The sequence below is a fragment of the Larus michahellis genome, chromosome 1, assembly GCF_964199755.1.
Source record: "Larus michahellis chromosome 1, bLarMic1.1, whole genome shotgun sequence".
In the NCBI taxonomy this organism is placed as follows: Eukaryota; Metazoa; Chordata; class Aves; order Charadriiformes; family Laridae; genus Larus; species Larus michahellis.
This window is the reverse complement of record NC_133896.1, coordinates 30,209,361-30,233,807: the sequence shown is the minus strand read 5'-3', so window position 1 is coordinate 30,233,807 and position 24,447 is coordinate 30,209,361. Positions and strand designations below refer to the sequence as shown.

At 36.8% G+C, this 24,447-nt stretch overlaps 1 protein-coding gene across 4 annotated transcripts in view; it reads right to left on the bottom strand.

Annotated features, from left to right (window-relative positions):
• The window catches only part of DOCK4 (dedicator of cytokinesis 4), a 254,830-nt gene that overhangs the window by 133,401 nt on the left and 96,982 nt on the right, over positions 1–24,447 (bottom strand). For all 4 annotated transcript variants that reach the window (XM_074607063.1, XM_074607144.1, XM_074606881.1 and 1 more), the window contains exons 6-9: positions 23,040–23,188; positions 21,563–21,647; positions 19,733–19,884; positions 9–90 (exon numbers count right to left, since the gene is read on the bottom strand). In XM_074607063.1, the coding sequence (XP_074463164.1) occupies positions 9–90; positions 19,733–19,884; positions 21,563–21,647; positions 23,040–23,188 (468 nt within the window). The remainder of the gene's footprint in view (positions 1–8; positions 91–19,732; positions 19,885–21,562; positions 21,648–23,039; positions 23,189–24,447) is intronic.

The window sequence follows — 24,447 nt, the reverse complement described above, 5'->3', positions numbered from 1 at the left end:
GAACTCACCACAAAGAGAGAACAGTGTCTTTCAGGCTTTTCTGGACATTTTGGCAAACCATTTCTGTTCAGTCTTAAAAAAAATCTTTCACTGTAAGAAAACAAATATGACAATGTTGAACGACACTGCAGCAAAGTAGATCTCATTTTGATCTTATTTCCAGATGCAACCTTCCTCAAGATATAAAAGAATGAAACAATTTGTTTCTAAAATTCTCAGCCATATCAATAAAAAAAAAAAGGGAGAGACTAGTGAAGGGTGGTGATTTACTTAATCATCTAACAAAATTACTAAAAACTCAATACAAAATAGAAGACTGATTGTCATTTGGAAGAATAATATTGTATATCCTAGTACACAGAGAAACACAAGCAATAAAATCCATTTATCCTAGAACTGAAGTTAGACGTGTAGTATGCTGGTATTGATTCTTGCTAAACAAAGGTCAACATTGCCATGCTTGTATTCAACCAATATTCTTTTTCATAGATACAAAGATGATCCAAGGGGATTTTTTTCCTACTTAAGTCTATCAAAATCTCTCACTAGAGTACACTGATTTTAGCAGTCTTGTAAGAGTCTTGGAAGTTCCAGCAGGGCAAATTTCCTTTTCGGAACTGTGTTCTGCAATCTACCATGGGGTGTTAAATTCTGCAGCTGCTACAAGTACTAACACCGCTACTGGGGAGATGCAGAGAATTCTTATTTCAGAATAAAGAGGACATAAGACCCCACGGAAAGAGATATTACTTCTTGAAACATTCCTATTTGATACTAGGTCCATTATGGATCATGTCCGAGTAAACTTCATGCATGAGAATTTTATGAAAAACCAAACTTTCCATGCTTTGGATCATTTTCTCCAAGATACAGCCTCACAGGAAATGTAACAAACATAGTTCTGCAGTGAAAGATGCAGAAGACAGGAAAAGTAAAGAAGTCAGAAGTGTTATACACGTTTCTCTTCACCCTCTCAACCTCAGCCCCAGCTGGCCAGACATTTGAGTCTGGGTGCCCTGTAATATTCAAATCAGAAACAGAATTCCAAAGTGCAACGAGGCTTTTTTCCCAACTGTAATCACCTTTCTGCTTATCCCGGAGGCTAAACGTGGTTTACCACTGCTCTATACCATCCACAGCTTTTAAAAATGCAGCTAGAAAATCACTAGGAATATGTTGGATAAGATGCAACTCAATAGAGACTAATTAAATCTTTATTGCACCAGCATTTGCCTTGTAGAAAATCTGCATCGATCATTCACAGAATCAGTCATTCACATTCAAAGGGACCTTAAAAGGCCCTCTATGTCCAACCTCCTGCTCAAAGCAGAGTCAGCTGTAAGGTCAGATTAGCTTGCTCAGAGCTTTAGCCAGTTGGGTGTTGAAAACCTCCAGTCATGGAGACTACACAGCCACTCTGGAAAACCCATTCCAATGTCTGACTGACCTTAATTTTTTGTTTATATTCAGATGGACCTTCTCTTTTTTGAATTTATCTCTTATTTCTCATTCCATGCACCATTGATGTTACTGATCTTCTTTTAGGCACAGGCAGGTGACTTAGCTCCCCTTGAAACCGCTTCTTCTCCAGCCTGAACAATCTCCATTGCCTCAGCCTGCCCTCCCAGGGCAGGAGCTCCTGCCCGCAACCGATGTGAGGCTTTCTGCTGAACTCACTTCAGTTCATTAATATCGGTCTTGTATGGGAGCATACAAAACTGGGATGGTCTAACCAATGCTTGGAGCACAAGTCTTATGAGGAGCGGCTGAGGGAGATGGGGTTGTGTAGCCTGGAGAAAAGCAGGCTGAGGGGAGACCTTATCACTCTCTACAAATACCTGAAAGGAGGTTGTAGAGAGGTGGGGGTCCGTCTCTTCTCCCAAGTAACAAGTAATAGGACAAAAGGAAACAGCCTCAAGTTGCGCTAGGGGAGGTTTAGACTGGGTATTAGGAAAAAATTTTGCCCCAAAAAAGGGTTATTAAGCATTAGAACAGGCTGCCCAGGGAAGTGGTTGAGGCACCATCCATGGATGTATTTAAAGGATGGGTAGACATAGCGCTTAGAGATATAGTTTAGTGCTGGCTTTTGTCAGAGTTAGGTTGATGGTTGGACTAGATGATCTGAAAGGTGCCTTCCAACCTAGGCAATTCTATGATTCTGCGCTGAGCAGGGGATGATCACTTCCCTTAACCAACTAGCTATGTTCTTGTTGACGCAGCCCAGGATGCTGTTACACTCAAGGGCACATTTCTTAAGAGCTATGTATGGAGAATGCTTAATTTATTTTTTTTTTTTTTACGCACTAGCTATCCAGGCTGAACCTACAAACACTTTTTCATTGTGATTATTTGAAAACATTTGTGCAATCCTCAGCTATGCAGCTTTTTTATCAGACAGCATAAAAGGCAGAACCTAAGAATAGTAGAGTTGAACTCAAATACCTCAAACTGCATGAAAACATTATTTTCTCAGAAACATTCATGTTTTATGATACAGCCAACTTCTGCAGCTTAGGTCTCCATGGAAACTTTAAAAATTAGTTTTAAAGACTGTTTATGTGAGTATCTTTTTTTACAGAGAAACAGGTTGGTATTTTGCTGTTGATTTTAAAATGGTTTTCAAAATAATTCTGCCCTTTCATTTAGATTTAGCTCATTCGCAAATTGGAAAATACAGCAAAAAAAGTGCAGAGCTTTGTTTCTAGATCTCACACAAAATTATTGTACATTGAGCAAGCATTATTATTTATATTACTGAAGCAGCTAAAGCTTTAGGACCCCATTATGTTGGGCACCATGCAAAACTGAATACAAAGAAAAAAGTCTCTGTTCCAGCAGTAACAATACAGCTTCTGTGCCCTGAAGCCTGCAGTGCATTGGTATGCGTCAATACAAATTTGGCCAATACAAGGCAATTCTGAATTTCACCGCCTTATCTTCAGTCTGTAGAACTACTTAAAAGTAATACATACACACATTTCACTACATTTTTTGTCTTTAAAACAATCACTAGAACTGTCGGTTCAAAGAAAAACACCATTCAACAAGGAATTGTCTTGCTATGGATAAGCCATTTCCATAGTTTACCTACAAACTGGCAAATACTGAGTTTAACTGGGAGTGTATTCTATATTTATTGAAGTTTACATTCTGCAGAAACAAAGGCACACCTTTTGAAAGCTTCCTACTCACTATCAACTACGATATGAAATTTTCAAGCCTCGCTTATACTCACAGACCATGAGATTATGATTCACAACATAATTAAAAGCCAAGGACTTTTGTCATGCCACAAAGAAATGCACTGATTGCAACAGACACGTAATGGTTATGCAGATCTAATTTCCTCACTTGAATTTGAAATTTTGTTTGACTAAAGCATAGGACCCAGTGGTGATGAAAAAAAACAAACTGCAAACAACAAATAAAAAAATATAAAAATCTTAAGCCGTGTTCAGTGCTTTGATAATGTTTTTTTTGTTCTTGAAACATATCACAGTACCAGTTACAGCTCAGATTAAAACAGTTATCTTCGAACATTACCAGGGACCAAATGCAAGCAGTTGACAGAGTGCATGTGCGTTTATATACTTTTTCAAAGGATTTCTATAGAGACGAACAGGCTAGAAAATGGTTGAGGAAAGTAAACAGCCTTCCTAGAACGAAATAACACAAAATTCCCAAGATCTGAAAGCTTGGCTTCAAACAGCAGCAAAAACTCCAGTGGGTTAAATCTGGGGCTAGTATCTTAACGCACAGCAGTTTTCTCAGCAGCCAGTTACACATACATACATATGGCAAATATACATAGCAGTACCCCAAGGGGGAAACACCTTTCCTTTGTATTGAGACAATCTGATTCTAGTTTACACTGCAATGAATTTTTTATGAGCACCAATCTCGCCACTTAAACATGCTGTACACATTTAAGCTCTGCTGTCTTCCCACTGAAAATAAGGAAATAACTAATGCTGGAGAGATTAATTTAAGAAGGTCAGCAAGGGATTTTTGTACTGTAACTTCCCGTGTATTAGCAAAGTAACAATGTGTTCCAAATCTGCCGGCTTAATGCATGCATTTAAAAGAAACACGGCCACAAACTGTTCTATTTTCATTGGTGACCCCTATTTCCTTAGTATTAGCAGGAAAATGTTACCAGTCACATGTTACTAGTCTAGACAGATTGCTTGTTCCATGATTTATAAACACACTATCAAAAAAAGAACCAGCCAGATTTATACCACTTGGCATATTCTTGTGGTAAAGCTATGTCATCATATAGTCATACTTCTCTGTACAGCTTCACTTTCAGACATCTTTATAAATGCTCTCGACTTAAATATAGGTTGCAGTGATTTCTAAAGCAAACAATGAGAAGCAATAAGAGAATACTGCCTCATAATTCACCATCGTAAGTTTATGACATTCCAGAACACTGTTAATGGACATTCATTAAGAACTTGAATCTGAATTGACTTCATTTACAGCTAAAGGTTCATTGACTTCATAAAACCAAGATCAGACGCAAAATGTTGTCCTTGTACTTAGTGGTGAAATGCAGAGAAGTGTGGTACAACGTGTCATATGTTACTAAAGTAAAGATAACAAAGCCTTAAAACTATATTCTTAATCAGAAAATAACTGAATGATAAATGTGCCAACATGACTTAGCAGTACAAGCTGTTCCACAGTAAATCAGCCACTGTATTTTAACTCCCTTATGCACTTATGAAAACCATAACCAAATTTCTATCTGTAAAATAAGTAGCAATAAGCAAAGGGGGAGAGAAAAAGTATATTATAAAAATCAGGTTTCAGCCAATTTCAGATAAAGATCAAAACCAAAAATAAATCAAACAAAACCATACGATGATGTTATATCGAAGCTTATCTTCATGTCTCTTAGCCATGCTGACAACATGGGGGAAGGAGAAGAAAAACATTTGCAAACACTAGCTTTATGCTTTGGAGCCCAGTTTCCCTCCGTTAGCTGTACAGCTAATGGGGAAAAGTGGAAAAGGGAAAGAACAAAGTGAGATGGAAGGGGAAATGGATGGGAAAGGAAAAAAGATATATGTAGTTAAATCAGGCTCCTGCTCTCTTCTTCTTCCATCTCTTTATGAACCGAAGGCAGCCTTAAGAATTTAGTTTTTATGAACACACCCTACATTATTTTACAAATTTGCACCTGTATTTTAACTCAGAGGTAGCATTACACATTTCTTGAAGGGAGTAACAAGTTACTTAGGAAACAGTAATTTTGAATTATTTTTCATGAAGTACCAGGAGCCAAAAGACAATGATATAGTTTTAAAAGACAGACAGCATGCTGGAATCTATCAGCAGGTATTTACAACTGAAGAAACAACATACACCAGAACCTGGAGCTCTCAGTAATAGTGAGCTTAGTCTGACACCATGGATAAACATTTTGTAGCACAGCATTTTCAGTGCACAGACCTACAGATCCTTTAAGCTGAATTACAATCCTGATTATTATCCTAGTCAGTGACTGAGGTAACAGCACGGATACAAGCAGATTTGCTGTATCTTTCCCCAAAGACGGAAATTAAACTTGAAGACAGCAGGTGGAATGGGTAAAAGTGAAGGGAAACAAAAGCATTTAAGAAAATCCCCTCCCTCCAACAACACCTGGGCTCCTATGTATTAATCACCATTTGGGGGTTTACAAACGGCAAGTCTGTATTCTTCTGTGCCGACCCTGAGGTGCCTTTTGCCGGTAGCCAGTGTGACTGCAACACATTCTCGATAAGATGATCTGTAAACCTACCAGAATACCACTAGTGTTGAATATATCTCATCATTACCTAAATCTGTCACAAATACGTCATGGCTGTATCCTCCCTGTTCTAACACTGCATTGACTTCTGAATGTAACTTGCAGTGCTTTCATCATCGCAATTAAAACCAATTATTTCTCCTGTTACATTCCTGATATATTGAAATTTTACAATATAAACAGTAAGAGGGTTATTCATATGAGAGACCTATCAATACCACAGGTTCATCTCGCTTGGGTTGGTCTGTCTGCTTTAAAAAGCACCTATCTACACAAGAACAGTTCAAAGATCTATATAAGCTACCACCCTTTCTCCAACCACAGCAAGTAGGAAGTATTTGAGAAAGAATCTTCAAACAGTAGATAGGTAGGTACATTTGTTTCACTGAATATGGGCATTCATGTGAGGAACTGAACTACATCATGAAATAAAACTAATTTCTAACACACTCTCACACCTGGGAATAACACATCTGTACTTGTTGATTTGAGGGCATATGAAAGATATGATTAAAAAAAGGCTCTGTCTCACAAAAAAAAATACAAAACCAAATCCTTTCAAAAGCATTTTCTTGCTAGACTACACTCGTGCCTTTTTTTAGAAACTCATTCCTACCATATCTACCTCATTTTACTTACCCACAAATGCAGTTATTTTGCTGCAAATTCTCGTGCAGCAGTTCCCGTACAACTGCTGAATCGGACAGTCTGGGCACTCAGGCCAGTGCAAATGGGGCTTGTCGGAACGTCAACTCCTCAAAAATGCTCAGAACACCACCCTGAAGTAAAATGTTATTCTCTGGCAATTCAAGAACGGTCAGTATTTAAAGAGCCATTTATCAAAAATGTCTCATTAATGACAGCAAATTACACAGCATTGCACAAAGTCAGATTAAATTAATGATTTGCAAGAAGTATTATTAAAACATCTAGAACGTCTTAAAGCCAGGACAAACCTTTTTGATCAGCTGGCAATGAAGGGCAAAATACGTCTGTAGAAAAGACATTTATTACAAAAAACTACCACAAGACCAAAACATTTGGAGGACACAGCTGTGCCAAACATTCCTTTCATACACATTCTTCCCACTACATAAATCATATCTGCTTATACTATTGCTGTTGATGAGTTTGTAAAACTGAGCTGCCAAAAAAATTACTTACTTGCAGGGGATAAATAAAATATATTTTTGCTATTGATATCTGAAAGCTAAAAAATTTTTAACTATTAATAGGTACAGGGGACAAAGAGGACAGACCTACAGAAATCTTTGTAAAATACCAACCCACTGATTTTGAAATTTCTCATTGGTCATGGTATGTTCCTGTGAAGAGTTTCTAAATCCAGAACAGTTTTCAGGTCAAAACCAGGCTCAGGGAAAGAAAAAAAAAAGAAAAAAAAAAAATCATCCTCACACTGTAAGGTAAGGAGCCTAAATACTCATGGGGCACCCTAGAGGCTCAAGTTCCAATGTTTGATTATTATATGTTGAGTACCTTTTGGGTCAGGCTATTAGTTACAGTAAGTGTGTCTTTTACTCTACTTTTGTAACTGCCTTGCTTTATAAAACAATAAATCAATGTAATCAAAGGGGGACACGGACTGACTGGGCCGGCACTTTAGTGTTCTTACGTCTGATGTGGAAGAACTCCACAGCAGACAGTTCACATCAGTATTCTCAAGAAAAAGTATTCACTTGAGGTATATCCTTCCCATTTCCAGTTTTACTGTGACTGAGACACAAGTTTTTGCTAATTTCCTCTGACGACTCCTACTCCAGAATTTCTCCTCGTCTAGGATCCAAGCAGAGGAGAAGCCCTATGACTTTTACTACTTGACTACTCTTGCCAAGAAAAGGCTGACAGACTATATAAGTCCTGACTATATTCCTGCACGTAGGAATCTTTCTGCTCACAATCAATAACTGGAAAAAATGAGGCACATTTTCTGAAGGGAAGCTTTTGAAGTTTCTGGAACTTCAGACTTCTCTTTGAAGTTGCTTTTTATAACTCTGTATTTATTTTCAGCTACAATCATACCAAATCCATTCTTGTTCAAAAGGGCAAATTATCAGGTGTTTTGTATTAAACAAAGCCAACAATGAAATAATTAAGCCCGCTTATATATTGAGTGTGCATATATCTCAATATAAAGGATAACATAAAATTTAAAAAAAAAAATTAGGAACACAAATATACATACCAAATTACACATCTAAAAAGATATTTTCATTCCAAATGCATAAAGAGATTGTTAATAGAGCAGAGCCTGCTCTCTTGCCAAAGTGACCTTTATGCTTCTTTCAAGGTGTTTCAATCCTCCTGCTAAAATCAGGACTACCTCCTCAATGAGCAGGAGATAAATAAAACCAGGCTGGTTTTATTTCATCTTGTTTCTGAGGAGGGACAAAACAGAGTAATAAATGCCTGAACTAGAATGGAGCACTCAAAGAGTCTACTAGCCAGAAAAGCCAAAATGTTTCATCTCTTCTGTATCTACCAGGTATGGATATACATCCATTGATTTTGTGTAATTCGCTGTAGCACAGTTTTAATACTGTGCAAGACGAGATGTTTTCGTGCACACTGTACAGGAAATTGAAAATAACACTGAGCTGCCCTACGCCGTGATCCAGTAAAAGTGCAGATTATGCTTTTGTGGCAATACTATAAAGGAAAAATAGCCCCAAGCTAGTTCATTGCTTCTGGTTCCCACGGGTTGCTCCCTCTACCAGAAACCCTGCTAGCTCCTTTAGCTCAAATCCCTGCCCTGTGTTGCAGGCACACTTGCGTGGAAAAAGTCAGGATCCAAGACTACTTCAAGACAAAAAGCATCCATGGATAATGTGGAGGTATCCGAGTAGTAATTTCGAAGGAACCTGATGAAGTGAAGGTTATGCACATTAAAAAAATAGTATTTTAAGGGAAAAAGGCAGAGTAGCCTGTCACCTAATGTAGCCTATCACCTAATGATAGCTCAAAAATTATAATGACCAACTAGATTGTGTGTAGCATATGATATGGCATTGTACTGAGCACACTTTAATGTACATACATTTTTTTCTTTACAAGAATGTTGCTGAAAAACTACAACAAAGCCCCATCCAAACTCTGCCTCTCTAGTCAGTGTTCACTTCTCCCAGAAATTCTGTGCTATCGGGATCAGGTAATTTAGGCTGAGAGACAGTTAAAACATATCCCTGAACAACTGCTAAAAAAGCAGATGCTTTTTTTTCCCAGTATGATGTTAACTTTCATAGATAATTGTAAAAACAATCCCCTCTCTTTATGCACAGCTATTTATAAATAAAGCCCCTGAACTTCCATGATATTCAGAAACAAAAAAGAATTGAATATTGTACATGCAGGAGCAGAAAATCTGAATGAGGATTGTCCCCACCCAAGTGCAGGACCTTGCACTTGGTCTTGCTGAACTTCATGGGGTTTGCACAAGCCCAGTTACTAGTCTGTAACTAGTGGTGTACTCCAGGGGTCAGTACTGGGTCCAGTCCTGTTTAATGTCTTCGTTAATGATCTGGATGATGATGCACAGTGTCCTATCAGCACGTTTGCTGATGACACAAAACTGGGAGGAGTGCCTGAAACACCAGAGGGTTGGGCTGCCATGCAAAGGGATCTCAGCAGACTGGAGAAATGGGCTGACAGGAACCTGCTGAGGTTCAGTCAGGGAAAGTGCAAAGTCCTACACCTGGAGAGGAACAATCGCATGCACCAGTACATGCCAGGGGCTACCTAGCTGGAAAGCAGCTTAGCAGAAAAGGACTTGGGGTCCTGGTGGACACGAAGTTGAACATAAGCCAACAACGTGCCATTGTGGCAAGGAGGCCAATGGTATACTGGGCTGCATTAGACAAGTTATTGCTAGCAGGTTGAGGGAGGTGATCCTTCTACCCTCTAGTCAGTGCTGGTGGTGCCACATCTGGAGTAGTGTCCTGTTCCAGGCTTCCCAGTGCAAGACAGACATGAACATACTTGAGAAAGTGCAAGAAGGGCCAGAAGATGTCCAAGGGACTGGAGGGATAGACAGAGAGAGCTGGGACTGTTTAGCCTGGAGAAGAGAAGGCTCAGAGGGGTTCTCATTAATATATATAAATACCTGAAGGGACAGTGCAAAGAGGACAGACCCAGGCTCTTTTCAGTGGTGCCCAGTGACAGGACAAGAGGCAATGGACACAAACACACAGGAGGTTCCCTCTGAGCATCAGGAAATAACTTCTTTACTGTGAGGGTGTCTGAGCACGGGACACAGGTTGCCCAAGGACGCTGTGGAATCTCCATCCTTGGAGACATTTAAAAGCCATCTGGACAGGCTCCTGGGCAACCAGCTCTAGGACGTTAGATCAGACGACTTCTGGAGTTCCTTTCCAACCTCAGCCATTCCATGATTTTGTGATTATGTAAGTACCACATAAAAGCAGCACAGATAAACAGTTAAGTCATTTGGGTCTTTACAGTAATATGGTTCTTTAAACATTTGTCTCCACCTTCCATCTCTGTGAGTTAATAACCGCCATGCTACAACACCTTACCACTTCTCTTTACTTGCCCTGAAGTTCCAAATGACTATAATTAACGAACTGTTCCTCACAACAATATGCAATATATTCTTCATTAGCCAGCAGGCCATCCATAAAGGATTCTTCCCCTGTACTTTTTTAATAACTTCCGTAGCCTTGCACTGAGTACTACAGCTTCACAAATATGTTCTCCATCTCCTTTGTGGTCTAGTGTTTAACATTGTTTAGAAGCAACAAAGAATTTAACTATTCAAGTCTCCTGCATTTCGAGTGCTGATGTCTGGAGCACTGATCCTAAATAAACTAGATATTGAAACTCAAGTGTAACCCACTTATATGCTTTAAGCAATAATGAATCTTTGAGCTCTTGCTCAAGAAAGGCCACAGGGATATCTTCTCAGCCTGTAAAGAAAAAAGACATCTCAGGTTCTCAATAGTGAGCCATCTGGGTAATGGAAATATATTATCACCTTGATTCAAGAGGCATCCAAGCCCTTCCTTGCTGTTGTTCTGACTGTTATCAATAGTTGTGTAAACTTTATTTAGAGGGATGTTTAAAAGTCCGGTTATTTGAGCTGCGCTAAAACAGAACAGACAGTTTTGAAGATGCTGATGGAGGCTGCGAAAAAACGCCTTTAAACATTTTCTTACTATACCAAAATCTTTTAAGATTTTCATAGAATAAGAGGGGGGGGAGAATATTTGTTTCTTAAAGGGAGAAAAACCTGACATTATGGCTTTTTTCTTAAAATAAAATAAAATAAAAATAATTAGAACACAAAATAGTAAGTATTTTGACCAACAAAACATGGATTTCAGCTTTCAGCAAGTGATTTAACTGATTTAAAGTAATAGCAGAACTGAAAAATGAAAGGTGTAAAAAGACTGATGATGTGCATCAACGTCACTAAAAAGGTGAGGATAAGTATACAACAAAGCAAGCGTAATCATCTTATTCTTTGATATGGTCTGGAGTCCACACAATCATCAAGCATATAATCAAAAGCTCACAAAATACAAAGAGCAGTTCGCTTTCATTGGCCTTGTCTAAACAGCCTGTTCCTCTTTGTGCTGCTTAAGAATTTGTGCTCATTTGAGGGCAACGTGGTAGTTACAAACAAGGTTGTTCAAGGTGACAAGAAAAGGAGGATTAGCATGCCAACTTATCTCTGCTCCTCACACAGATGGGGCCAGAGGCATCCATCATTTGTGGTAAGACGTTCATATCATATTGACACAGACACAAAAGTATATATCAATGAAAGAAAACCTTACCACACTCCGTCTTTCTGAAGTGCTGCCTTAAAATTGTCCTATTAATAGCAATCCTATTTGGAAAAAACTTAAAACATTAAGAAAATGGTTTAGACACTGCTACACAAGAACTGTGTGTCACATTGCAGATTTAAGAAAAATAATTTCTATAGTAGCACGTTGGCATAACACAGAGGCACAAACTACATCAATGTAAAGGTCAGGAAAGCAACTGGGACTTTGGGCAGGAGATGACGCAGCATTCTTATGCATAATCATCAATGTCAAGAACAGGGTCTGCAATTCAGCAAATGTGGGCAGCAGGCTTAATACCCTCCATTCCTGTTTTCATAATACAGCACCCAGATGACGGTTGCTGCTGTCTCCAAAATTCTCTTAAAAAAAAAAACAGACAAGATCTCTGGATAGCAAGGTGCTACAAATATAAATACAGTCTTAAGAGTACCTACACTGGAAAGGGCAGGCATTTCAGAGGACATTGGGATATTTGATTTTTTGAACACAGTCATCTGGTAAATATTTTCTTTGGGGTCTTGTTTTTTGGTTTTGTATTTTGTAACGGCACAATATTCTTGTGACAAAAATAAAGTTAACAGAATCTCAGTGAATAATGCACATTGTCTGGAAAACAGCTAACTTGTTACTTTGTTCCTTTCAACTTGTTAGACTGATTCTATTAAAAGCTGATAAGTGACATCTTTCCAGGATCTGATAAAAAAAAATCAATATATTTTTGATTAAAGAATTGGTGTTCTTAAAGCTCCAGTGTAAATGGCCCTCTGGCTACGCTAAGGTCATCACTTTTGCAACAAACTGCTGTATTCAGTAAATGATATGAGTACATGTAGGGGAAAAGCATGTACTATCATCAGATCTCTCTTATTTCTCCAAAAATCTGCCACTACACACTGGTAACTGTGTCATCTGTTGAAGTACATACTTTGTAAGTGTGATCTAACTGAAAGGAGAGAGGTTCATTTCATTAACTTTAGTGCTGGTAAGAGAAGATATCCCCAAAGCAAACAATCACCACCACACTCTTCAGTACTCTAAACGTTGGGAATCTAAGCATCTTCATATTCCAACTTTACAGAACAGAAGCTACTGATAATTTCTTAGGAATAGAAAAATCTCAAAAACTTCACAAATCTCATAAATGACCACATATTACAAGAGATTTATAAAGCAGCTCATAAAGACCATTAGAACACCAGAACACAGGATCGTTGCACTCTGCTGAACTGTTGAAAACACACATTTCCAGTCTCCCTTCGGAGCTCTAAGAATGTCCTATCTTCTACTTAAAGTTTAAACTTAGCTGTTTTCTTGTAAGTGCATCTTCGTCTCTTAGATTAACAATAAACTGCTGAAGTTAGCCCCTGATGATTCCTAGAGTTTTCCCTGGTGTTTTTCTGTATCTTGTTCCATTTGCCTTCCCTTCTTTCTGCTTTGCAGTTTTCTTTATTAGGACAGCAACGGCCCCCGAGTTGGGAGGGGGCGAGTGTGTGGCTGGCACTGCTTTAACATGCTACAGCCTTATGGCTTGTCCCAGGAAAATTCTTTGATATATGCACTATGATGTCTTCTAACCTTACATTCCTCTTCCTCTTTTATTTCTGTTCAGGTCACAAGCCCTGTTCGTGTATTGTTCAGTTTTTTGTTCTTTTTATTCCTAGCAGCTAGTTTAGCTAGAAAATATGGATAGATACACATGCATACACAGTCAAGTGAAATTAGTATGCACCAATTAAATTGAAAATGAATGACTTGCAACTGTAGTCTTAATGCACCAAGTGCACTAGCATGTCATCACTCAGTTTTAAATACTTGAATATCAAGAGTAAACTTCTACAGTTTTCTTGCTTCCATACAGGAAGTAGAATATTCATGTCCAAAAGAAGAATTTTAAAGTGTGAAGACAAAGATTGGACAATTACATCAATATAGAAATAGTCTGCAAAGTAATATTAATTATTACTGTTTATTAAAAACAATAATAAAGTATTTTATTATTACATCCACCTTAATATAATAGAACTAATCTTATTGTGGATGCCAACGCAATTAGAAAAAAAAAAGTATTTTTAATAGCAATTTCCAGCAACAAAAAGCGCCTGGCAAAAAGTACGGTCCTATACTGTCCCAAACAAATGGCAAGTGATCACAAAAGAACATTTATCTCTAGCTTACTAAAGTTGACGGAAAAAAATCCCTGTTTCTCAAAATGGATGGTGATCACACTAGGTTACGCACAAGTGATGCATCACAGCTGCTACCAATCTAGAGAAATCTTTAGTTAGGAAGTCTGAGGATCAAAAAGAACCCCAAGCATCACACTGATTTTTGTGTTGCTATCTGACATCAGAGTTCTTCTCTAGGCAAGTCACTAACTCATTTCTACACCACAGTTCCTCACATGTCACCTGAAAAACATGTTATCATCTAATTCTTAGCACATGTTGGGAGAAATATGAGCATTTATCCATGCTGTTAAGATGAAATATTATTTAACTGAGAATAATGTAGTTATAAATTTACCTAATTTTCCTTTTATTCCAAGCACTAAAGGAATACTAAGACACATTATATAAAGCATAATAATGGTTTAGTGGTTTTATGGCTTTAATTCTCATCTCTGACTTATTTTAAAAGGTGCTATTCTAGAAATGCACTGTCAGGTCACACAATGAGAGCACCAATTTATATGTTAAATTAGAAGAATATTCCTTAAACATATACATTGCCTACCACAACGTAATAATAAGAGACACACAGACCATGCTTTCTTTATTAACAAAAGAATTTTAATATATACTGAAGTAACAGTACTAAATTTGTAAATACATATATCACTTAATTTTGATCCATCTACTCTAAATCCTTTGCAAACATTTTAAGAGCAAATTCAGAGTGCTTTTCCTTACGGACTCCACTCTGAGGTGCTAATGTCAAGAAGTCAGATAACTAATATTGACTATCTATATCCTTTATGAAGTCAGCATTCTGAACTTGGAAGGCTCAAGCTTTACTGAAATATAAAGTAGTGAAACAGAAAACAGAAAAGAAATAGGATGGATTCAGCTCAAAATTACTTCCAGGTATGCTGAGCAGCTCTTTAATCAATACAGTGTATGGATCCTAAAAAGCTAGCCAACATGCCCTGAAGAAGACACAGACATTTCATCAGCTAAATCGCTTTCTAGGTTTCACTGTCTATAACTACGTCTCTGTAGACTGTAATAGGTGCCTAGAGATGCAATTCACACAAAGATTTTAAGTTTAGATGTCTTTGGAGCTCGATTCCAACCCTAAAGCCCATTTATTCTTCATGAAACCTTCTAAAATTAAACAAGAAGGAGATGCTAAGCATTGGCATATGTCTTAATCTTGGCACGTTACTCGGGACTACAGAAAGACACTTCCATCTACTCAGATTCCAGAGCCTTACGGCATGTCCCCCTGCCCTGAAGATACACTTGCATGTCCTTTCAGAACCAATTCTTTTCTAATGAAGCACAACTAATTAAAGAAAGAAAAGGTGATGAAGAGGAGCAAATGCTAAATTTAAATATAAAGCATGCAGTGACCACGTTAGGTTTTGGTTTTTTTTGATAAAGAGGAACAAGAGTGTAGTGTAGGTGATGAACAGATTTATATTAATAGGTTGGGGTTTTCTTTTAAGAAAACAAAGACTCATGCTCAGTTTCATTCTCTGCCTTTGAATGTTCAATGAATATTTCCAGGGACTCTGGACTTTCTGTTAAGCTATAGCAATCGTCATTAAGATATTGTTTTTCTGTTGTTCCTTACAGAGATAAACAGTGGCTAACATTGTTTTGTGTTAGAATCCTGACAAGACTACTTACTGAACTTCACTCCTGTGGCAAAACACATGGGTCAGGAGAATTAGAGAAAAGTTGTGTGCTGACATTCAGCATCATAGTTTTCAATTTGATATCTAATTTTCTTTCTGCTTTATACACCTATATTCTTTTAATTTGTTGTTAGAATGTAATGAAGTTATATTTTCTTATCAGACAGTCAATTCTAGTCCTACTGAGTCAAACACAAGAACTGTTAACACACTCTCCTTTCTGCTTATAACTTGGTTTGTCTCAGTTGCTATGGCATGCTTTTTTTTTTTTTAGAGAGAACATATAACTATAACAACAAAGTTTCATTACCTTTCATTGTTCAATGACTATATTCTAAGTTTGATCAGTTATTAATGTTGCCTGAGAAAACTATAACTCTAAAAAGGCCTAAAGACAACCTTATTCTTGCACTTTAATATTAAACTATACCTTCCCTATGTTACCAAGTACCTTCTTTTTTCCTTCTTTTTCAAAGCACAAACTTTTCCAGATGGTAACACGCTATCCATATTATTAATAACTCATATATTTTCAAAATAAAAGAAAAGAAAAATCAAAGCCTTTCAAACTGTTTCACACTACAGTTGAACAGAAAAATCAATAATTGTGAATTTGCCAATTCACTATCACAAAATCATATTGGTTTATGCGTGTTAGTAAAAATGACATCCTCTTGTCAGTAATATATAAATACTGAAAATTTAATGAAAACATTCCGTATAAACTCTGCAGCAATATACAGACAGATTTCTACTAATACATTAAAAATAGTCTCACTAAGAAAAATGCCACAAAATATCTTTTATATATTGTGGTTCCTTGCAGATGAGTAACGTGAAGAAGCCAAGTGAGCTGTGCGCTGCAACGTGTTCTATTTCTTTCTGAACATTGTTAACCATTTTGGATCAGAGCATCCTACTTAGAGGCTGCTTTTTCTTGCACTACTCTGCAGCTGGACTACGAAGGGAGCTGCTATACTCAAGCTTCCTAAGACTTACTATTCCTTTTTGTAGATATGTGCCCCACCCTAGTATCTACAATTGCAACTCAGTTTAACCATGATTTTTGAATAAATGTTTCTGTTCAAACGGCTGAATGTATGAAACAGATAACAAAACAACACCAGGAAAGAAAAAAAAAAAAAGGCTGTGGAAAAAGATATGCAATCAACTACAAAATTAATCAGATAATGTTACTTCTAGATCTCCAACAATCCTGTAAAGATGCTATTTCAGTTGCATAAACCTGAGCTTACAAAAAATGAAACAGATATATAGAGAGATCTTACATTTGTAGGTGCACCTGATAACAAGCAAAGTTAGTCTTAAGAAAAATATCAGTACAGAAATTCTATCATTAAATCTCAATTCTCAATTTTTACTCTCTCCAAATGAGTGCTTTGTTTAAGAGGGTACAAAGATCACTTGCTTTATGTCAATTTACATCAGATGGACAATGAACACTATATTATAATCCACATTAAGACACATTGTTGGAGCCATTTTACCTGTCAGCTTGTATTCAACATTACGCATTCAAACAGTCTCATTAAAACAAGCAGGATTACACACCTGAGGAAAGCTTGGCACATATATAGCGCTCGCAGAACTGAAACTTGTGGTAAAAAGCAAGAAAGTCCAAAGAAACAAACCCTCAAAATCCTAATACCATAAGCAATGAATTGAAGAAATATATTTTAAATCATATATATTCATATACTTCTATTCTTAATCAAAGATCTTTCTGTTTCAGGAAATAAACTATCATGTATAATTCCTTACATTTATCTGTACTATTAACAAGTTTCATCTATTATTTTCATTGCATTTTTCTACTGGTCCACAAGACGATGACTTAGGAAACCACAGACAAATGACACAGGTAAGTTGTGACAGACATTAAGGTGTTGCCGCACACAGCTTTTGACCCGCCCTTCCATCAGAAACGAGCAGAAGAGTCTGTGCGTCCAGGCTCCACAGCTCTGCTCTCGCCCGCAGGCTTTAGTAGCATGGCAGGGTGTGAACTGCCGTAGCTGAGCAGCGCAGATATGGTCTCCTCTCCTACATCATATTTCTGAGGGAAGCTGTTCATTTCGTACACGCATCAGCCAGGTCCTAAAGACCTCTGAAGTACCCCACCCATTGGTACTGAATAAAAATTATACATCGTACCATACTGTTGTGCACCAAGACCTACTAGCTTTGGTTTAACTCTGTGATAACCTGGTTATGTGAGTTCCAGGTGTAATTCAGAAAGACCATATAAATCTCCAGCTTGGACACCTCTGCATTCCAGAGTTTACTCTGTGATAGAGACACACCTCGTTTTTAATATGTTCTTGTGAAAACTCTCTTGGTTTCAGCTTTTTCAACATGTTGAGAGGTTTCTATTTGTTTCTTGTGAGGGTTTTTTGCTTTGGTTTTTTTTTGTTGGGGGGTTGAGCGTGTTTGCTTTGCAGATGGTTGCAAACTGCCTTCACAAAGTTCATCTTGTCATTACCCCCACGCCCTATAAGGCAGTTTGGATTCATGGCAACACGCTTCTTCAAGGTTTGCCAGTAACAGGAGGAGGAAGTTCACACATAATAAAGCAGCTGCAAAAAGACACTGGAGTCAGCAATCAATAACTAAAGGTCAGATCATAGCAAGCATGTGACAAACAGCTCTAGAATTTGTGCTTTCATGTGAACACGAAATCCAATCCATTTGCTTTCATACCACCGCTACTGCCATAACCTTGTTTTCAGCAATCCATAACACTCAAATTGTTTTCTGTCAAGGTCTGAAGCTCTCTCCTAAATCTATCACCTGCTGTGCCGTTCACTGGAGTGAACACAAAAGATGTGCCCTGATGCACGTTTAATTTTCAGAAATGACAGTAAACTGTGTTTTGGTGACTAATGTCCAAAGTGCAGGCCAGAATGAAGTGTCAGTATTTAGCAGCTAATACTGTAGCAATAGTTGCTTACATATGATTTCATTACCAACAAAAATCAATTTACTCAGTATAATCTTCCTTCAAAGCACTGGTTAGTTATCTTGGCCAACTACAAAACATAGACTCTGTTCTGTCAAATTCACCCCAAATTCCACATGGTTCCTCAAATTCCTATTGCCATACATAAGACAATAACTAGTACACAGTCATGGCTTTGTACACATTTTGAGTAACAATTTTTACCCTATTAACAGGCTTAAAGCACTAGTTTATATTTCTTTTTGTGCATTTGTGAGCTGTCTTATCTAAAGTGTTTATTGTTTTGAAGACTAGTCTTTCATTTCTCTAGTGGCAAGTCTTAAAGCACATGATGTTTTTTGCCTCCAGAACTTACTCTTTCTATGGTAAGGAGAGCAGAGAAGAATACAATGGCCAAAAACCCGCAGCAGATTATGAATGGGACCCTTCTGACCAGAGGCTGATCTCCCATCACCAGTGCAACAAGCATTTAGTGCTTCAATCTTCCTCAACATATTCCTCAAACAGAACTTATATGGCTCTTGCACTAACTCCGTTCTCCTGTGCTCGTATTTATTGAATGCATCATGGTTCCACTACTGCTCATTCCCATGATCTCTCTCTCAGCCAGAAATATGCTAGGAGTAGAAATAGCTACTGAATATTTAAAATTTAAAAAGCTAACAGTGCTCTCACAGAATTTAAGCTCTAGGACAGACAGAAAAAGGATCAGCTCCCAGCTGAAAAAAGAGACCAAGTAAACCCTAAATGTGAGATCGGGTTTGCCTCTTTCACTGAAGAACGGGCAACTCCTCATTGAAGTACAGGCTCCTTTTTTTATAAAAAGACTCTTCATTCACTAAGGGCAGCCCCCCAGTCTCATGTACCTGGGAGAATTCATCACGGAAATATTACAGAGCAAGCAACAGTTCTAAGTTTTGAACGTGCACTGATTTGAGAGAGGAAATTAAGAGATACTGAAAAATGACCTTTAGGTCACAAAACTAATATTCACTCTGTATGCATACATGTATATATGTTCCTACACAAACAAAACCAACCAAAAACTGAAACAGCTAAACAAGACTGAGAAATACACATTATTTAAAACTAAAATGATACTACAAAGTATTAAGTATAGAAACTGAATTTCAAAAGGAAGCAAAAAAATTATCCCGAATCAAGACTACCTTCTACTTGTTTCTAAACTTGTTTCTGGATCAAAACGTGCAATGCACATTGACAAAACCTGTGTAAAATCAGTATTCCAGTGAAAAATCATATGGTACCTGATGGGCCGATTTTCTTTACTATCAAAGAGTGAGAAGATTACTTCAAGTTCCTCTCCCAGATTGGAGCACATGAGACTCTTCATCTGAACAAAAAGATGGTGACTGCTAGCTGGTACCGGTGTGTCTTTTTTTCGATGACGATGCTCCATCTAAAAAAAAACACAAACAACACAGCAGCCGGTTTGAATTAATGGTGAAAATCTCAAAACAAAAAGAGGTAAAAAAATGTAATACTGAAGTACTTTCTTAACCACAATTTTTAACCTTTTAATTTAGTAATAACTTGTAATAGGTTTTCTTCATTTTATTTTAAATTTGTATCTCAGGAGAATGCAAGGAAGTGACTTTTCCAGTGCTGCACTGCACCATAATTATCTCTAGGAGAAATACAGTAACCTCTAAAAGTTTAACTTTTTTCTACTCAGAAAATTCTATGCCACTTTAAAGCTTTGTGCTATAACAATATAGTATTTCATAACTGGTTTAAATAGTTAATGATATGATATTCTAGTATGCAAACACACAAAAAATGCTCTTGCAGAAGACTAAATACCAGTATTTTAAAGTAGAAAAAAATCATGTAGATATTCTATAAATCTTTGTCAGACTGCTGTATAAGAAGGTACTAAATTCTCTTGGTTTGACTTCACAGTTTATACTTTCACCATTTTAATCACCCGTTAAGGGTAGGAAAATATTAAGTTGTACTATTTCCCTCTTACATTATACCAAAAACAATTCTAAATGGCAGTATTTTTAAGCTACTTAGCCTTCAAACTGAGGTTATCTTAGGCTTTTTTTTTTCCCCCCTCTTTATTTTTGAAAGTGCACTCCAGGTGCTCCATCATTAGTTTTCTGGGTTATTCTTCCTCTGTACGTTTCTCTTATGATTAATGGTTCCTCGCAGAATTTCATCTAGTGCTTCAACAGGATTCCCTAAGATTACATATGACTTTGAAACTGCCCAAAGGTATACTGATTCTAGCATAAAGAAATTACTACTAGGCTTGACTTTACAAGTTATCAACATAATTAGTTAAAAATTATCAAAAATATATTATAATTTCAGCTCCACAGCAAATTGTGCCAATTATATTTTTGCTTTATTCTATATTTAAATACGTAAATTAACACAAATACAATTTAGTTTAAATAAAAGCTTAGTCTTAAGAAACTAAGGCTCAGACTGTATATCTGTAACAGCTGTGGTACTTAAATATAAGCCAAAGCCCACATAAATTAATTGGCAAGTCTTCTTAGACCTCACTGGAGATTAAATTGGAATAAGAAATATCAATGCTGGTTTTAGTAACTCAAGATGGGCTTTCATACCAAAAGGAGAGCTTTTCTATGCAGTTTAACTGCTGTTTACATTAATATATTAGAAAAAAAACCAATAGCCCAGTGTGATTAATTGTGATCATATTTGTACCATGAGTAAATTATTATATTTCCACACATCTTATCTAACAGGACTCATGAGCCAGTTAAAGCTGTAATGAAAGAGAGTCTCATAAGTTTTTACTGATTATTAAATTCAGGTTAACAGTCACAATTTTAATGACATATCAGAAAACAAAACTTTTAACAAATAACATGTAAAACGAGCATGTTCACACACACAAATTTGATATCAAAGCATCTCATATAGATGTGGAGATGACATAACTGCTCGAAAGAAAATTTCTTTCCTCATAGTAAAAACTCAATCAACTATCAAATGCCAGTTTATTTGATCAAAAAAAGTACTTTTGGCAAAGTAGAACAAAGCTGCCATGAAAACATCAGTATGTAATTTGATAGCAAAGTACTATTATATTTACATACCAGCCTGTACAGCTCCGTAATGCTGATCTCCTCAGGATCCACCATAGCATATTCTTTTCTCGGAACTAAGTCAAGTCCCAGTTGTCTGTATGAGAAATGAAATAACAGTAAGTAGTCTTCACATACAAAGGAAATAAATTACCTCATTGCTTTTATTTGTATTTAACAGAAACATTCCAACAAACAATGTAGATGTTAATTGGTACTCTGCAAATGGTTTTGTTTTAATGTATGTTGGGTGTATTCACCATTCACAGATTATCCCTGCCCTTTCTTCATTTTGTAATGTTAATAGAATATGTTTTTCCACAATTTCTAAATCTGTTTCACATTGTGGACAATGTACAATGGATACTGTCCTTTGTACTACTGTGGACATTGTACAATGTGACTTGCCCTGGTATTGTCAATTTGAATGACAACCACGGAAAAGAAGATAAAAAGAAAATCCATCTAATGCCAAAACATCAGCTAATTTTTAATTCGGACTGGATGGCATCAAAGCTGCTTGGCTGTATCACCTGAACAAAATATGAAATGAACCTGAATCAACAGGAATAAAACTTACTTTCAGCACAGCAGCAAGCAAGAAAGATTAAGAACACATATGGGGTAGTCATGCTGACTTTAGGAAAGATTTGAAAAATTAGAAAATCTTTTAAAAATATATTTTTAGAGAGTAGGAACTGACCACTCCAAAAAACCATCACAATTTCATTTGGTTAGCACAAAATTCTAATCAGACAGGTAATCATACATTGTTGATTGCAGTTCTTCCACTATGTTAGGTATTTAGGCTTTCAGAAAGCAGTAGTTGCAGAAACCCCTGAAATTCCGTTAATTCTCTTATTGAGTATCGCTGCATTTAGTCAGAGTTTAACTGAATAAATATAGGCTAAAGAAGAGACTTTGGAAACAGCACACAAATGTCAAAAGGTATTTTAACCTTTTTCTCGTTTTTTAAACAAAAAGTAAGATAATACAATTTGTGTCATGACTTATTAGTTATTCAGATAAAGGAAAGATGCAGAGCATAGTAGCAAGATGTATGTTAAAGATGGCCAAGTAGGAACTGAATTGGGCAGCAGAAGTCAAAAAGGAATTAACGTCAGCCAATACAGCTTCAGTTAAGACAACAGAGCTATGCTAACTGCATCACATAGGAATCCGGCCAGGTGTGTTTTAAAAAGACGTAAAAGTATATTGCAGATATCCCAATGCAAGTCTCTTGTAGAGCGCACCACTGCTATGTAAAATAAACCAAGAGAAAAAAGCAAAATAAAAGACGACATTTTTCACTGTTAAAGCATAGTGGATAGAAAAATAACGAAGGAGAAAGTCCATTAAAAAAAAAAAAAAAAAGAAAAAGTAACACCTCTAAGAAATTTGTTCCTTACTTCAACATTCTACAATGAACCTAAAGCTGTGGTATTATAATTAGATTATACTGTTTTCATTTATTATTATATTTACTCACTCATTGCCCCAATCCAGACGAGCAGTGATGTGTCGCTTGACATCCTTCATTCGATCGTGGGTGAGATGGCCGACAAGGACCTGCCTTCTCAGGTCTAGGATTTCATTCATTATGTGCCACAGTCGGTGAAAGAGATCCCCCTCATTCCTCTGTGACATAAAAATATAATTGTCTCTACATCAACTGTATAAACGGAGAATCCTTATAAATACAGATATGGTGGGGAAATCAATAAAACTTCCTTCTTCCCCTACTTACTCATGATCTTTTTTCTCCCCTTCTTACTGTGACCATTTTACCCGCATGCATATGTGTTTGTGTGCATATAAAAATATTTCAGACCTTACCACAGAACCTGTCTTCGCACCCCACTCCAAAATTTCACTCCTACTCCTTATGCCTCATGTTAACACAGTCTAATTTATGTGATAGATATGACAAAAATTCAACAAAAAAATTCATTCCATGCCATAGCACTGTCTTATTCCAAGAACATGTTCATTCTGTGCTGCCGTCCCATCCAAACTGAGCAGTTGATCATGTAATTCAAGACTATTTGAACTCATACATGTAAGGGGAACAAAAGGCAACAGCTCCCAGCATTCTAACTCTGAACCACAGAGTGCTAATGTTCCTTTAACTTTTTCTTGTATGGATACAACTGTCTAATAGTACCTAATAAATATTATAATAAATAGCATGTCATGAATAAATAGTATCACGTAGACAGAATCTTGTCCAGACAGTTCTTCGTCATTTAACTGTGAAGCAGGAGAAATTATGTGAATATGATTGCTTTTTAAACCACATCCTCCTACTCTAATTATATACCAGTAAAGGACATAAACAATTTCCAATAAGTTTCCTCCCAAACAGAAGTCCTTTGAACTCTTCCTTCACGAATTCTAAGTGTTTTTACTTGATATAGTTTTTCTGAGAAAATTTAGCTTGAGGAAATTATTGCAACCTCCATTTAAGTGATGCATCACACAAAGTTGAAAAAACTTTCCTATTCAGACTTGTTATGCTAATTCTTGCTAAAAACCCTAAACCCATTTCCCTTTTCCTTCTTCCTATGAACAAATGGCATTAAAAAAAAGTTCAGCTACTTCTGCTGCATAATTGCTATGAAAAGCTAAAATTCACTTACAAGCACCATTACTCTCCATCAATAACTTTTATATTCCAAGGGCTCTGGCAAACTGCAGTTTGATAAATCTACTCTTTATATTTCACATTTATTCACTTCATAAGCTCACTAAAATGGGCATTAATTTATTGTCTGTCTTGGCTTTCTCTCTGGAAAAAAAAGAAAGCCAGTGTATTTTGAACATGCAATAACAACAGCACTGAAGAAAAAAACTGCCAAAAAAGAAACAACTTCAGTAAGAACAACAGGAATAGATGA